The 13,950-nt window shown below is 34.0% G+C and overlaps 3 protein-coding genes and 1 pseudogene across 4 annotated transcripts; 3 read left to right on the forward strand and 1 right to left on the reverse strand.

The window, feature by feature from the left end:
• Positions 1-170: 170 nt before the first annotated feature.
• On the forward strand, positions 171-1,697 carry RPH1 (resistance to phytophthora 1). The gene is made up of 4 exons (XM_021424770.2): positions 171-566; positions 667-877; positions 1,043-1,212; positions 1,310-1,697. Exons 1-4 carry the CDS (start codon positions 285-287, stop codon positions 1,334-1,336), a joined length of 690 nt encoding a protein of 229 aa, XP_021280445.1. The 5' UTR covers positions 171-284; the 3' UTR covers positions 1,337-1,697.
• A 132-nt stretch (positions 1,698-1,829) lies between these two features.
• On the reverse strand, positions 1,830-5,192 carry BSM (Mitochondrial transcription termination factor family protein). The gene is made up of 3 exons (XM_021424768.1): positions 5,047-5,192; positions 2,872-4,556; positions 1,830-2,406 (listed from the first exon to the last, which is right to left on the reverse strand). The coding sequence occupies exon 2, from the start codon at positions 4,538-4,540 to the stop codon at positions 2,969-2,971; it is 1,572 nt and encodes a 523-aa protein (XP_021280443.1). The 5' UTR covers positions 4,541-4,556; positions 5,047-5,192; the 3' UTR covers positions 1,830-2,406; positions 2,872-2,968.
• Positions 5,193-7,131: 1,939 nt separating this feature from the next.
• Positions 7,132-8,615, forward strand: LOC110413782 (auxin-binding protein T85-like; annotated as a pseudogene). The gene is made up of 5 exons (XR_016351072.1): positions 7,132-7,301; positions 7,402-7,508; positions 7,634-7,798; positions 7,925-8,052; positions 8,352-8,615. The product of XR_016351072.1 is annotated as an auxin-binding protein T85-like (transcript).
• A 2,067-nt stretch (positions 8,616-10,682) lies between these two features.
• On the forward strand, positions 10,683-13,894 carry LOC110413781 (auxin-binding protein T85-like). Its single transcript, XM_021424735.2, has 5 exons — positions 10,683-10,813; positions 11,169-11,275; positions 11,640-11,840; positions 12,656-12,723; positions 13,550-13,894. The coding sequence occupies exons 1-5, from the start codon at positions 10,720-10,722 to the stop codon at positions 13,653-13,655; spliced, it is 576 nt and encodes a 191-aa protein (XP_021280410.1). The 5' UTR covers positions 10,683-10,719; the 3' UTR covers positions 13,656-13,894.
• The last annotated feature ends 56 nt before the right edge of the window (positions 13,895-13,950 follow it).

Here is a 13,950-nt window from a genome sequence, read left to right on the forward strand (position 1 = left end):
TTGAGATAGTTCTGGTTTACTTTGAAAACCTGGAGGAATTGCGGTCCGTGTTTGAGGCTATTATGGTCATGAAAGATTGCTGCGGGGGTGAGCAGTGTTGGGCCGGGTTTGAGTAGTCCGAGGGGGAACGGCGTCGTTTATATGGTGACAATCGCGCCATTTTTAACAGCAAAATTTAGCCTCGAGTTCCTTATCTCTTACCCATCTGGTATTTTTGGTTTCAAATTCAAGAATTTCTGGATTTCAATGAGAGAATTGATTTGAGAGCGTGTTGGTCATTCAACATGTACTCGTTGATTTCAACGCCTCTTTGCAACTTTGGCGTTTCAAAGTTCCCTTTACCAACTTCTTTCAATTTCAGTTACAACAATAATCCCCAGTTTCTCAGCTGCAGAAAATCCCTGCAAATACATGCCAATGCGGCAAATGAAGTAGATAGACAGATTGAAACTGTTCAGGAAGAACCCAAAGAAGAAAACTTAGAAGCTGAACCCCAAAATGGAAGCAACAACATCTCCAGTACTCCCTCCCCTTCCACTGCACCCCTTGACAAGGACCTCAAAAAGGTTGGGTTTTGATGTTTGGTTTATCTTTACATGGAAAATTGGTTGATTTTGGAATTTCAGGCTGATTTTGAGGATGTCCATCCATTATAATTGAAAACAGGTGGTTCAGAAGACTGCTGCAACCTTTGCACCAAGGGCTTCCACAGCTACTAAAAACCCTGCTGTGCCTGGAACTGCCTTGTATACTGTTTTTGAGGTTCAAGGTTATGTCTCAATGTTGTTGGGTGGAGCTTTATCTTTCAATCTCATATTCCCATCAAATCAACCTGACATATGGAGATTGATGGGGATGTGGTCTATTTGGATGTTCAGTGAGTTAAACTACCCTAATCCCTGAAAGCTTTTAATTAATTTACTGCATATTCTGGTCCAAGGGTTTCAGTAGATGCATTGAAAATTTTGCAGTGCATCATCTATTGCATGTTCAGCAAACTACAATATTCAGCTACTACTTACTAATGCCTATTTCTTTACAGCAATTCCCTCCCTTCGAGCCCGAGACTGCTCGAAAAATGAAAAAGAAGCTCTTAATTATCTCTTTCTCATCGTGCCATTGCTCAATGTTACAATCCCTTTCTTTTGGAAGTCTTTTGCGGTCGTCTGGTCTGCTGACACCATAGCCTTCTTTGCCATGTATGCCTGGAAGGTACTTTTACCCGTGGATAATCTCCTCCTTTTTTTACTATTACACAATTACCGTCTGTGAGCATTTTTCTTATTGAATCGATATGTGCTTCCTACAGCTTGGATGGCTACAGAAAACAGAGTAGGAATTAATTGCATTGGCCTTTGATTGGATCATGGAGCTATTATTCTTAAATGATCCCCAGTTTCAAACCCATGATGCATGCGAGATACAAAATTCCTTCAATCTGATTATTGCGGTAACTCACAACCAGAACGATGATTATTCATGATTAACATGGCAGGGGGTGGTTGTTTCATCTGAGTAAGACTCAAATAGATATCTCTTAGAAATGTAATTAAAAACTGATACCGATTCATCTATATTCTTGGGGTCTTGGCTGGTTCTCTCTTTTCTTTTGAAACTCAAGCTTCAAAGCTGTTTCTCAGGAATTTTGTGTACACTCACAAGTCCATTTGGAGAATCTACGGATTGAATTTTCTGAATCTCTTCAGTGTCTTCTTTTGGCATGCAAACTGATAAATCTGTGAAATTGTCATGGCGCGTTTGTAGTTATTGTATTTGAATAGATGTCACAGGAGATTACTAGATGCCGTTAGGTATTCATTTCTCTATTCCAGCATGAATCAGATACCCCACTAGGCGGAGCCTAAGGGGACGCTGCTATTGGTAGGTCATTGTAATTCGATAGCATAGCAATGGTAAGTAGGATGATGGTTTTGGCAGAGGTAGCAACAGAGGCTCCGGTGGACACCTTTCACTAATGAGTTTTCATGGACTCAATTAACAACAATACATGTAAAACCTATACCTTGCAAGTTAAACCTGGTGAAGCCAAAGAAGACAGAATTACCATCACCAAGGATTCATTCTCAAGAATTCATGAAAAGCATCAGAAGAAAAGGATGAAATGAATGTCATATACGCTACACAAATTTTTGTCAGAATTCAAGTCAGTAGTTACAAGATGTCTCGTATTTGAATGCAGATGCTGATATCTAAACAAGCACCTTATTATGTGGTAAAAATCACAACTGAAAAAGAAAAGAATAATTGTAAACACACTGGAGAATCGAAACATGATGCATTGATATTTATGGTGTCTACTCTAGGTATCTGTATCCATCAACAACCACATGCCAAACTCCAAAGCGCACTATATCAGAAGGAACATCAGTCTCCGCCTAAGTATGGCTGAAAAAACGAAGGTGGATTCTGGTAAGTGGTCAATGATGATACATTTAAAGCTTATGATAAAAATAACACTCAAGCAATGAAACACACAGAATAAGAAAGAAGAGGAAGGAGAAAATGCAACTACGGCAGTGATGCACATTACAACCCAGCCAACTACAGCTAGTCATTATTTCTGCAAAGGATTTTAATGAGATCCAGCCACAATGGCCAACTGAGGCAAGTCAGCAACAATGTTCTTAGACCACCAGAAGTGTACATACTTCTATGTTATATGTATTTCCTAAATGAAACCAAAATTGTCACATCACCCTAACTTCAGACACTAGGACTTACCAAAACCATGTCTTTTGTCATGTGAGGCTATGCAAAATATAAGACAACATGGTTAAGGCAGTCTGCGACATTCAATTAATAAAGGCAGAGATAGTCCATCCATCTGTTTCAGCTTAACAGAAAGTTTACCTTTTAAATATTGCATCCACCTTCTCCACATAATGATCTGATTTGAGAAAACCAAGAATCTCTACTGTGGAACTGTATCTGAACCTGACCAACTGTTTTATATAGATTCATCATCACTATCCTCATACTCAGAATCAGACTCATTGCTTCTTGGTTCCATCAGTGAATTCATATCAAAAGAAGGCATCATTTCCATCTCCTCCATCTCAATGGTGTCATAGTTCATCCGTTCCTTAAATTTCTCATCAGAGCAGTTAAGGAGCCACGAAAGAGAACATTTAAAACCCTTCTTTGCAACAATCTTGTGTCTAAGCTTTATAGTAGACTCAAGACTGTAAGTAAAGAATGCGGGGAAAGCAACCAAATCATCAAGTGGCCTCTGCATTTCCATTTGAAAGTAATCAAAGCTAAGTTTCATGATGTCAAGATTCAAAGCAAGCACTTGGGGACAGCCCACAACCATGTCCCTCACTTGTTGCGAGGAAATACCACAATCCTTTAGGAAATCCACATGCTTCACCATAGAAGTATTACTGAGGCTCACAACCTGAGGCATTTTCTCCACAACGGTCCCAAAATCCTCAGGACCCAAATCAGTAATTGATTGAAGCAAACTCCTTTGACCAAGAAGCTTTGGTATAAGATCAACTCCTACAATTTCAGGATACTGTGCTATTATAGATGGAAGTGATGCTCTTCTAACATTGAACTCAAGAAGGGATTCAACATTTGGTTTGACCCTCTCCTCCAATCCAAACCCAAGGATGTGAGGCCTCTTCTCTATCAATCTAGCTACAGCTAACCTTGGAATACCCAAGCCTTGAAGATACTCCACAAATGGCTTGATCACACGGCCTACTCGCATCCCCAGAATTTCAGGGTATCTTGTTAAGACCCCTCCAACTTCCCTTCTTGACACCCCAATGCCTACTAAATAAGCCACCGATGTGCTCATGGTTCCCTCAAGCTTGAATCCTAGGACTTCTGGATATCTCTCAAGGACCCGAGGAATATCATTAGGCTTGATATCCAACCCTTGAAGATACTTCACTACTGGGGCAAGGTCAACAACAACACTTGCATGGAGAACTTGGGGGTACCTTCTCAAAAACTCTGTGAAGGTGGATTTTCTAACACCCAATTTCCCCAAATAGTCCAGCACAGGAATCATGTTCTTTTTCACACTACAACCAAGAACAAGTGGATAATTGTTGATGTCTTCAATAGTAAGCCCCAATTTGTGAAGAAAATCTATACGTTCCTGCATAACCTCAACTGTGACAGGAAGTTCTAGCCCATCTAGCTCATCAGGAATTATACCAAGTCCCCTCAGAAACTCATAAACCTTGGCACGATTTGCCATCCTCTCCTTCTTCATCTCCAACAAACTAGGGCGACTATACAAGGACGAGGAATCGTCTTGTTTCCGACCCAAACGAACACTTTTTGGCTTTGATGCAGATGAACTCACAGATGTAGAAGCAAAGGTTCTATCAGCAACGGAGCACTGAACCCTTGTAATCAATCCAAAATTCCTCTCATAGTTTCTAGGGACTCTAAGAGTCGATGTCCAAGTTAATTTGGGTTTATGGAAGGTAAGAGCAGGTAATTCTGAATGTACGAGCAAAAAACTAGGATTTGTAATGCCAGCATAGCTTCTGATCTTCATAATTTCACAGTTCACACTGGTAGGAAAGATACAACACAGAACAGCAGACCAAATAAATTACATTTCCAAGAAGCAAGGAAAATCAACTCTAAAATGGGGTATTTTAGATGATAAGAAGAAAATGAATTTATACAATGAGACCTCAGAAAAGGTTATATTGTTACTGGAAAAATTAAGAAATTTCTACTTTTAGGTGCTTGGGTGGAAACCCAAGCCGCTAAAATGGCAATTAGGCGTCATTTCAGTAAAAATATACCATCATTTTTATCCAGACTCCTACACCAAAGAAAAAGACAAAGCAGACCAAGAAGAAGAAATAGAAGCTAAAGAATCTACCTTTCTCGAATTAAAGACACTAAATTAGCTAATACTCCAAATTTCACAGCTCCTAAATCTTGTTTTTGACTTGTCTATTATGTTTTCAGCAGCTAGATTATCATTTTCAGTAGGAACGTACTCCAATATCAAAAGAAACAGTAAAGCAAAAAATCAATATGAAGAATAACCTGCTCAGAATATTAGCCGGAGACGACCGTTGCCGCCTTGCCGTTGGCCGGAGAAGGGTGGAACAGTGTGGGTGCAGCCTAGAAGTGAAGCCCCGTGTTTCGAAGTGAGGTAAGCGGTGACTGGTGAGGACGCGGGGGTCAATCAAATTTAGAACTAGTAGATTTTTTTTCCCCTCAGTTGCTCTAGTTTTGTTTCTTTTCTGTTGCTTTTCCTACGTGGCGCACTCCGATGACATGGCAGAACAGATGTACTGTAGCCATAGCCCATATAAAGGTAAGCTCTTTCCTCTTTTTGACTTTTCGAACATGCCTGAATAGGCTTTTTCATCTGCATTTTCACCATTTCATTTGTACTTAAAATATTTACTTTGAATTTTAAATTTAACCAAGGATTTGGAATTATTGAGGGAAGGAAGTAATCCAATTTGTGTGGCCCAATTTTATGCACAACAATTTATTTCTATTTTCTATATTTATAGATTTTTAAAAAAATATATATTTGATATATTATTAGTATATAATTTTTGAATTTATTTTTAATGCACAATCAATGTAGAGCTTCTATACAAGGTTTGGTACCTCGTTAATGAAGTAAAATAAACAACTTTAAAGGCTTAAAATTAAATATTAAAAAGTTTATAATAACTAATTAAATAAAAAATAAAATATTTTCAGTTGCCTATCTCTTAACCTTTCTTTTTCTGGTTTTCTTTTTCTCTCTAACTCCACCATCCTCTTGTTCCATTAAAATTAAATTTTGCAAAAATTGTGCAACTTCAAAGGCGATTTTTAGATTATTTTTTTTGTTTTTTAAAACTCTAAGAAAGATTGAGAAAGCATACTTTTCAAAAAAGAAGATTGAGGAAACAATATTTAAATAAATAAATCTTATTAGTAAAATTTTTTTAAGTTAATAATTTTGCTTTTAAGTAACGTGATTAAGTCAAAAAATTCTCTTTTCCTAAAAGCCATATCCCACCTCTCTTTGTCGTCGCGTTGCAAAACGAAATTCACTTTTACTTAAATAGGTTGATTTTGAAACGTTTTTTAAAATAATTCATAATATCTCATCTAAAAATGGACTGATTTTTATGTAAAATCTTGAAAATATGAAGTTTAGTTAAAAATTCAAATGATTATGTAACATATACTAGATAATGATTTTAGTTTAAATACCAAAAACCATGTAATTTGGTTTAACATCTTAAATTTAAACTTACTAGCATTTTAGATTTTAGTAAAATGGTTAAATAACACCTCAAAAGAATTTTGATTTTGATAGGATTTTAGAGTTTTATGATTATATTCAATGAAAAAAAAAACCTAATGTTTGTGGAAAAAAACAATTTTTGACTTAATCTTGTTATTTAGAAGCAAAATTGTTAACTTATAAGATTTTGCTAATAACATTTATTTATTTGAATTTTGTTTCCTTCATATCTCTTTTTAAAGGTTCAAACCAAAAATAAAAAAAATTAAAAATTACTCTTGAAGTTACAGAATTTTACAAAACCTAATTTTAATGGAAAAAGAAAATGATGATAAAATTGAAGAGATAGAAAAGATAAAATATTTTATTTATTATTTAATTAATCATTATAAACTTTTTAATATTTAATTTTAAGTCTAAAATTTTTTTTATTAACCTATACTATACACTATTATCACATCAACTATAAATTCATAAATTTTATATACTATTAGCGGATCAAATATTTTATCTCGTTAATAAATAATTTAAAGGTTAAAAATTCTCAAAAATAAATGCTCATAATTTTAAATATATATATTTAAAAAACTTTTAAATTTTTAGCTTTATATATTAATGAAATCAAAATAATCTAGGTGATTAAATAATAATATATAAATTTATAAAATCAAAATCACACTTTGTGATTAAATAATAATATATAAATGCCATAAGAATGGCATTAGTTTATAAAAAAAAAAACTTTGCAAGGACATTATATTAAATATAAAACATTTCTTTTAAATTATGATAGGGGACTAACTTTTACTTCCCATTCGTTTATAAAAGGGAGGCTACTTACTTCCCATTAACGTAGACTATTACTTATTAAAAAACAAAATTTTATTTCGGGGGGGCAAGTTTAGAAGATTTGTAAGAAGAAAGTCCAGATACGCCATTTTCAGAACCAGAAAGGAGATGAGCCGGTGGCCTTGTTTCATATCCTTCTTTTTAACCTTCCTTTTATTCTTTCAAACCCTTGAAGCTTCCCCATACCCCATCAATGGTCAGTTTTGCCCTTTTTTTAAAGACCGATGGGCAGTTTAAATGATTGTTGATCACAGACGACTTATGTGCAGTATCTTTGAATGGATTTTTTGATGCAGGGTTTCCTCTGGTGAGGAACATTAGCGAGCTTCCAGAGGGTAGCTATGGAATTAAAGGTTTATCCCATACAACTCTTGCAGGTTCTGTCTTACATGGGATGAAAGAAGTAAGCTATTCACTTTCACTAAAACTCTGTTTGAGTTGAAGACGTTGGTTTCTCTCTCTTCTTTAGGTTTTCTAACAGTCGTTTTCTTTTTTCTCTTTTGTTTTTTGGTGGGATTCGTGCCACAGATCGAGATATGGCTTGAAACATTTTCGCCAGGAACACGCAGGCCAATTCACGGGCATGCTTGTGAAGAAGTTTTTGTTGTCCTCAGAGGGACTGGCACTCTGTTTCTTGCCTCACCTTCAGATGAAAACACTTAGACCATTATACGACCAATTATGCCTAACAATGTCCCTTTCCCAATTCCCAGGATTATGAAAGAGCAGAGAAGCTTTCAGCTTGTTATAGATAGGCATGCTCATAGTTATATCAGGGGAAGAAAGAACACTTTCTTCTATGGAAAATTGGCAATCTAGTAGACCCTGTATAGTTGTTCTTCACTGCCTGATGAATAATGTTTATGATCCTCACTGCAGGTATGGAATACAAATGAACTCGAGGATTTGCAAGTTCTTGTAATAATATCTCGCCCTCCTATGAAAGCGTGAGCAAGTTTTCTTCTCCAGTCCTTTTCCAAAATTCCTGAACATGCATCTTTATTATTTTCATATTACATTATCCATTTAGTGTAGACAGCATTCACTTTCCCCGGAATCACCAGATCATTAAACTTGGCCATTTTACTGTCAGTATATAGTATTCAATTCTCCTTTTTATGGATAGGATGTCCTTGGCCTTCATTACTTATTTTCCTTGTTCCTTTGCTGATTTCAAGTTTCTTTCATCCTTTTTTTACAAAGGCTAAGCTGAGGAAATTGTTGCTCTGTTTGCTTCGCCTTTCAGGTTTGTATATGAGGACTGGTCCATGCCTCAGACTGCAGCAAGGTTGCTGTTTCCCATGCCTTGGGATGAACAATGTCTTCAATCACCGCAGAGAGATGAGCTTTAATGTTTAAGCCACCCCCTCAGACTCTTGTATTGAACGGCCTTCCCGCCTGGGGCCATGGCTGGACTTTTACATGTTCTAAGTTTGCAAACTACTCAAACATGAATCTGCAAACCATTATATTGGTGGTCAAAGTAGAAGTTTAGATCTTTATATTTTCCTTTGAATTTCAATGTTTACAAAACCCCCATCTTCTCAATCTAGTACTGTTTTCATTATCAAACATATTGCTAGATTTATAGCCCTTTCTCTGTGACAAAATATTATATGGAAATAGTGCTATAATTAACCATGTTTTTCCTCTATAAAAATATTAGACAAGTTTACGAATTATCTCAATTTAAAACAAAAAAACACTTCTTGTTGCATTCATGATTAGTATTTTTTCACTGAAGACAAGATAACATGATTTTTTTAACCTAACAAAATTGACTAAATAGAATAATCATGTCTTGAATGGAAAACTTTTTCACTTAACCAATTTCGTTGAGTCAAAAAAGTGTGTGTCAACATTCATATCTGCAAAATATATTAGCTAGACATAGATGTTAAGGGCACTTGATACAAGTGACATTTGCCAACCAACATAAGAACTTATTTGGTATGAATTATAAGATAAAATTGATTTAAGTACAATAAAAAATAAATTTATTTAATAAAAAAGTTAAATTATCAACTTAGTTTTTGTATTTTATCAAAGTGGTGGATTTGTTCTCTATACAATAATTCGTAAAAACTAAATCCTTATACTTTTTAAAATTAACAATATTAATTTAATTGTTAATAGTATTCAAACTTTACTATTATTTATGTTGATATGATGTTTTTTTATTGATTTGACGTAATATATGATAATGCATTAATGATGATTTGACATTTTTTATCTGTTTCACAATAATTTTTTTACTATTTTAAATTATAGAAGACAAGAATTCTATTATTTTCTGTCCAACAACATTTTTTACCTAAATCTCATAAATCTATTCGTATTTTTAATATATTACTTTTTCAATCTCTTTTGAAACTATTAGCTCACATTGGGTTACTTCGAATCCGTAATTATAAATTCCATACCAAAGCTTGATCACATCATAGCGACACTATTATTGCATCATTCATGAAATGTAATTTTATCATTGCAATGTCATTAGATTCATTATCACATTGGGAAGAAAATGTCATGTCAATGCAGTCAAATACCATAACAATATAAATAATAGAAAATTTTTAACATAGTGGACTAATATTATCAAATTTGAAAATTATAGAGATTTAATTTTTATAAATTATTATATTGGGACTAAATCTATCATTTTGATAGGGAATGGGGACTAATTGTAAAATTTTACTTAATAAAAAAATTCAAGGAAGTAATTAATAATTTGGATTCACCTTTTTCTTTTTTAAAGCTTAAAATTAATAAAAGTTCAACTTATGCTTCATTTAAATGTCTACATAGAAGAACAAAAAGGAAAATAGTTTTCTTTTTTTTTCATAATAATTCTTTATTTCTCTATATATGCCCTTTTGCCATGAATTTTCTAAAAAAACTCCTTCCACATGAAAATATATTCATCTCTTTGATGAAATTCAAGAATATTTTTATTACCCTGAAAATTAATTAAGTTTTTGGCTTCTATTTCATAAATTTCATATCATTTTCACTATTTAATTAAAATATTCGAATTCAAACTATTAAAATGTTTTTGTGAGCACTAATAAAATTGAAGATGGTTTAATTAAAATATGACCATGAATGTAAAGATATGTTCAAGTGATGTTTAACAAAATACATTTTAGATGACATGATACTTAAAAAAGCTAACTCTAAACTATTTAAAAAATTAAAAAAATTCTTCTATTTCATTCAATTTTATATATTTTTACTTTAAATTTAATAAGTATTTTATTATTAATAATTAATTAATTACTATTAATCAAAATATTACTTGTTATTTTATATACATACGATTTTGATATAAAATTTATGTAAAGGGTAAAAATGACATATAACTATATTATCCATTCTCTCTTTTTTTTCAAAAATTAGATAGAAAAAGGAAAACAATCTATTTTATAAAGAAAAAATATTTTTTTCTGAACAAGGAAAATGTTATTTTAAAATGTCTTTTTTCTTGGTGGCATTTTCCCACGTGGAAGGATAGTGATGACCTGGCAAAAAACGGCAATTAGATTAGAAAAAAGGCCTTGGGTCAATTTTTAAAGAGGGGAAATGGAAAGAGCGGTTTCTGAAGTAGCGACGAGATGGTTGGACCTTGCCTTATTTCCTTCTTTTTCTTCTTCTTCAACTTGCTTCCATTCTCTCAAGCTCTCGAAGCTTCTCACTGCTCCATCAAAGGTGACTTTTTTTTTCGTATATTTTTCTTTCTGGGTATGTTTAGCTCAAAAAGCAATTGCTTTTGCCAATTTGCCCCATTTTTGCTAATGGCTTGTTTTAGTTTGCACTATATATGTTTTATATAGACTGGAAAAATCAGTGGAGGTTGTAGTTTCTTGGTCTTTGATTTATGGGGTTTTTTTGATTTGATTTATTTACTTTTTAAATATTGGGAAAGTTTTTTAAACACAGTAGCAGAATTTTCTTCAGTTTTCTTCTTCATGCCCTTTATAAGTGGCTGTGCTAAATGATAAATCTTTTTTTTTTTTTTTTTTTTTTGTGGGGGGGGGGGGGGTGTGGTGGGGGTTTGATACAGGGTTTACTCTGGTAAGGAACATTGGTGAACTTCCACAGGGTGATTATGGAAGAGGAGGCTTATCCCACATAACTGTTGCCGGTTCACTCTTGCATGGGTTGAAAGAAGTATGGATACACTTACTTCATTTGAATAATTACTTCTCTTGACTCTTTGAAATGTTTATTGCAATATTATTTTGTTTGTAATATTGTTAGAGTATCATAGTTAATGACATAGAAACCGCCAGTAAATTTATATGGTTAAAAGAGGTTTTATATAATAACCAACCTTATCCAAATTCAGTTTGTGATGTTTCTTTTGATATATAATCTTGCATTTTATAAATTGACCAACTTTTCTGAATATTCACAAACATCAGATAGAGTTAGCAATGAATAGTTTGAAGTTCAACTTTTATGTAGTAGGCAAAATGAAGATGTTGAATCTCTTTCTATGGATTGTATGTAAGACATATTTGGGTTTCCACAGGTTGAGGTTTGGCTTCAAACATTTGCTCCAGGATCGCGCACACCAATCCATAGGCACTCTTGTGAAGAAGTTTTTGTTGTTCTCAAGGGGAGCGGCACTCTCTTTCTTGCCTCAAGTTCACATAAGTACCCTGGAAAACCAGAAGAGCACTTTATATTTTCAAATAGCACATTTCATATCCCTGTCAATGATGTTCACCAGGTAAACCATTCTCCCATTAAAAATTTGTTGATGTGTAGAAACAGAGATAATTTTGTATTAGGTTTTGCCTATAATAATTTGATGCGGTTATTGTTAATGGGGTCAATTACAATAATTATGATTTTTTTAAAAAACTTGTAGGAACCAAGAATTCCCTAACTATTTAGAAGAAAACTGCAAAGCTAGTTATTATGAAGCTGTCAAATTTAAGTAAGTTTAATCCACTTCTGGCCATCTATCTGGAACATTGAGCCACTTCCCCAGCCAGTGAATCAACAATCCACGTAATTAGTTTAGTCTTTACTCTATAAGTTTGTTCAAGGTGCATTGCCTTTGTTTGCTTCTATGCTATTGAAGATGCTGATATGCCTTGAGTATCTAACCTCCTTTTCAACACTGGAAAACTTTCTCACTATTGATTCAATCTCATTTTCCGAAGTGCTTGCCGTTGATTTGGAGGACTGTTAATGTTGTCAGTTTAATTAGGTATGTCCACTAAATGCAAGTTTGGAGGGTGAATTTGCATTTTCAAAAATGAGTAAACCATATACTATGTATTCCTTAGAGTGATGACCATAAGAATTATAGTACAGAGAGAGAGAGGGACAAAATGCACACTCAAAGTACTTTGATGAATTTTGTGGGCTGCACACACACACATACATAGACACAGCACTTTGACTAATGTTGCAGGCATCATGTTGCATCTGCGGTTCACCTTCGCAAATCTCTACTTGTAAATATATCAAAATTGTATATGGCAATCTATTAAACAGACATTCTTCATTTTCAATTGTTTGTGATCATCATTTCAGGTATGGAATACAAATGAACATGAGGATCTGCAAGTGCTTGCAATAATATCTCGCCCTCCCATCAAAGTGTATGTAATTTTTCTTCAATCCTCTAGCATCAACATTTTTGCCACTAGTTAATGGATCTCTTATATTTCTGTTGTCATTAGAGAACCAAGGTTAGTAGTTTGGCTTCATCCCTTCAAATGTTTGTCGATTGAAACATTTGCATGGATTCTTTCACTGGTTAGAGCATGGTAGTTCCTAATGGCATCTTCCAGACCTTTCAGCCAAATGGCCTGAGAGAACCAGTTATAGGAGGGCTTTTTCCCCTTTTTGGCTTTATCTTTTGTAATCTAAGCACCTATAACAGAGTACATCAGGAAGGAAATTTACTTGGTACTTTGAAGCTTAACTAGCATTCAGTTTTTTAAGAAAAAGAAAGCAAAGGCAGGAGGTGTTGGAAGCTTAAAGGGAAAGCCATCCATCGTCGTTTTAAAAGCATGTAATGCTACTGTCTCTTCCTCAAAATCATTTGTGGATAGGTATATAAAAGCACAATCTACATATCTTTCCCTAAACATGATCTATTTCCATTATTTCTAATTGGTTAAGATTGCATGACAATTTTAGCGCATATTCTTTTAGTTATCTTACAACTATTGAATCAGGATTGCAACCGCACAATGCATCTTGCATCATTGAAGATGCGGCTTAAGAGGCTATGTGGTGAATAGAATTTACAGAGCAACCCTTAAAAATAGTTATTTATATAACTTGGAAACTGTATTTTGAAAATTTCCTTGTATGTACTGGGTATCCGCACCTTGTTTTCCTAGTTCTATGCTGTTCTTTTCCCTTCATCTCTTTTATAAATGCTGATGATACTTTCTTTTTGTCCGAATTTGCATTTAGGTTTATATATGAGGACTGGTTCATGCCTCACACTGCAGCTAAGTTGAAGTTCCCGTACTCTTGGGATGAACAGTGCTTTCAAGAACCTCAGAAAGATGAGCTTTAATTCTTGACCACCCCTTTCCATAGTACTTAGTACATTGTCATGGGCTCTTTTGTGCACTCAAAAACTGTTTGATGTCATTTTCTCAAAGAAGAATTTGGGACTAGGGAAATAGCTGATTTAAATTTGCAAACAATGAGTGATGAAGAAGGCTTGAGGGCCTTGTAATTAAGTTTTCATGACATTGGCATATACTCTGCATGATAGTAAATGAAAAATTTTCAACACGGATTTTGATGTTTATCCAATGCAAATGTTCAACAGAGGCATATGTCCGGAATCATGGATCATTCAACTA

This window comes from Theobroma umbraticum, unplaced genomic scaffold (assembly GCF_002168275.2).
Source record: "Theobroma umbraticum cultivar Fairchild unplaced genomic scaffold, ASM216827v3 scaffold_4.1, whole genome shotgun sequence".
Taxonomy (NCBI): domain Eukaryota; kingdom Viridiplantae; phylum Streptophyta; class Magnoliopsida; order Malvales; family Malvaceae; genus Theobroma; species Theobroma umbraticum.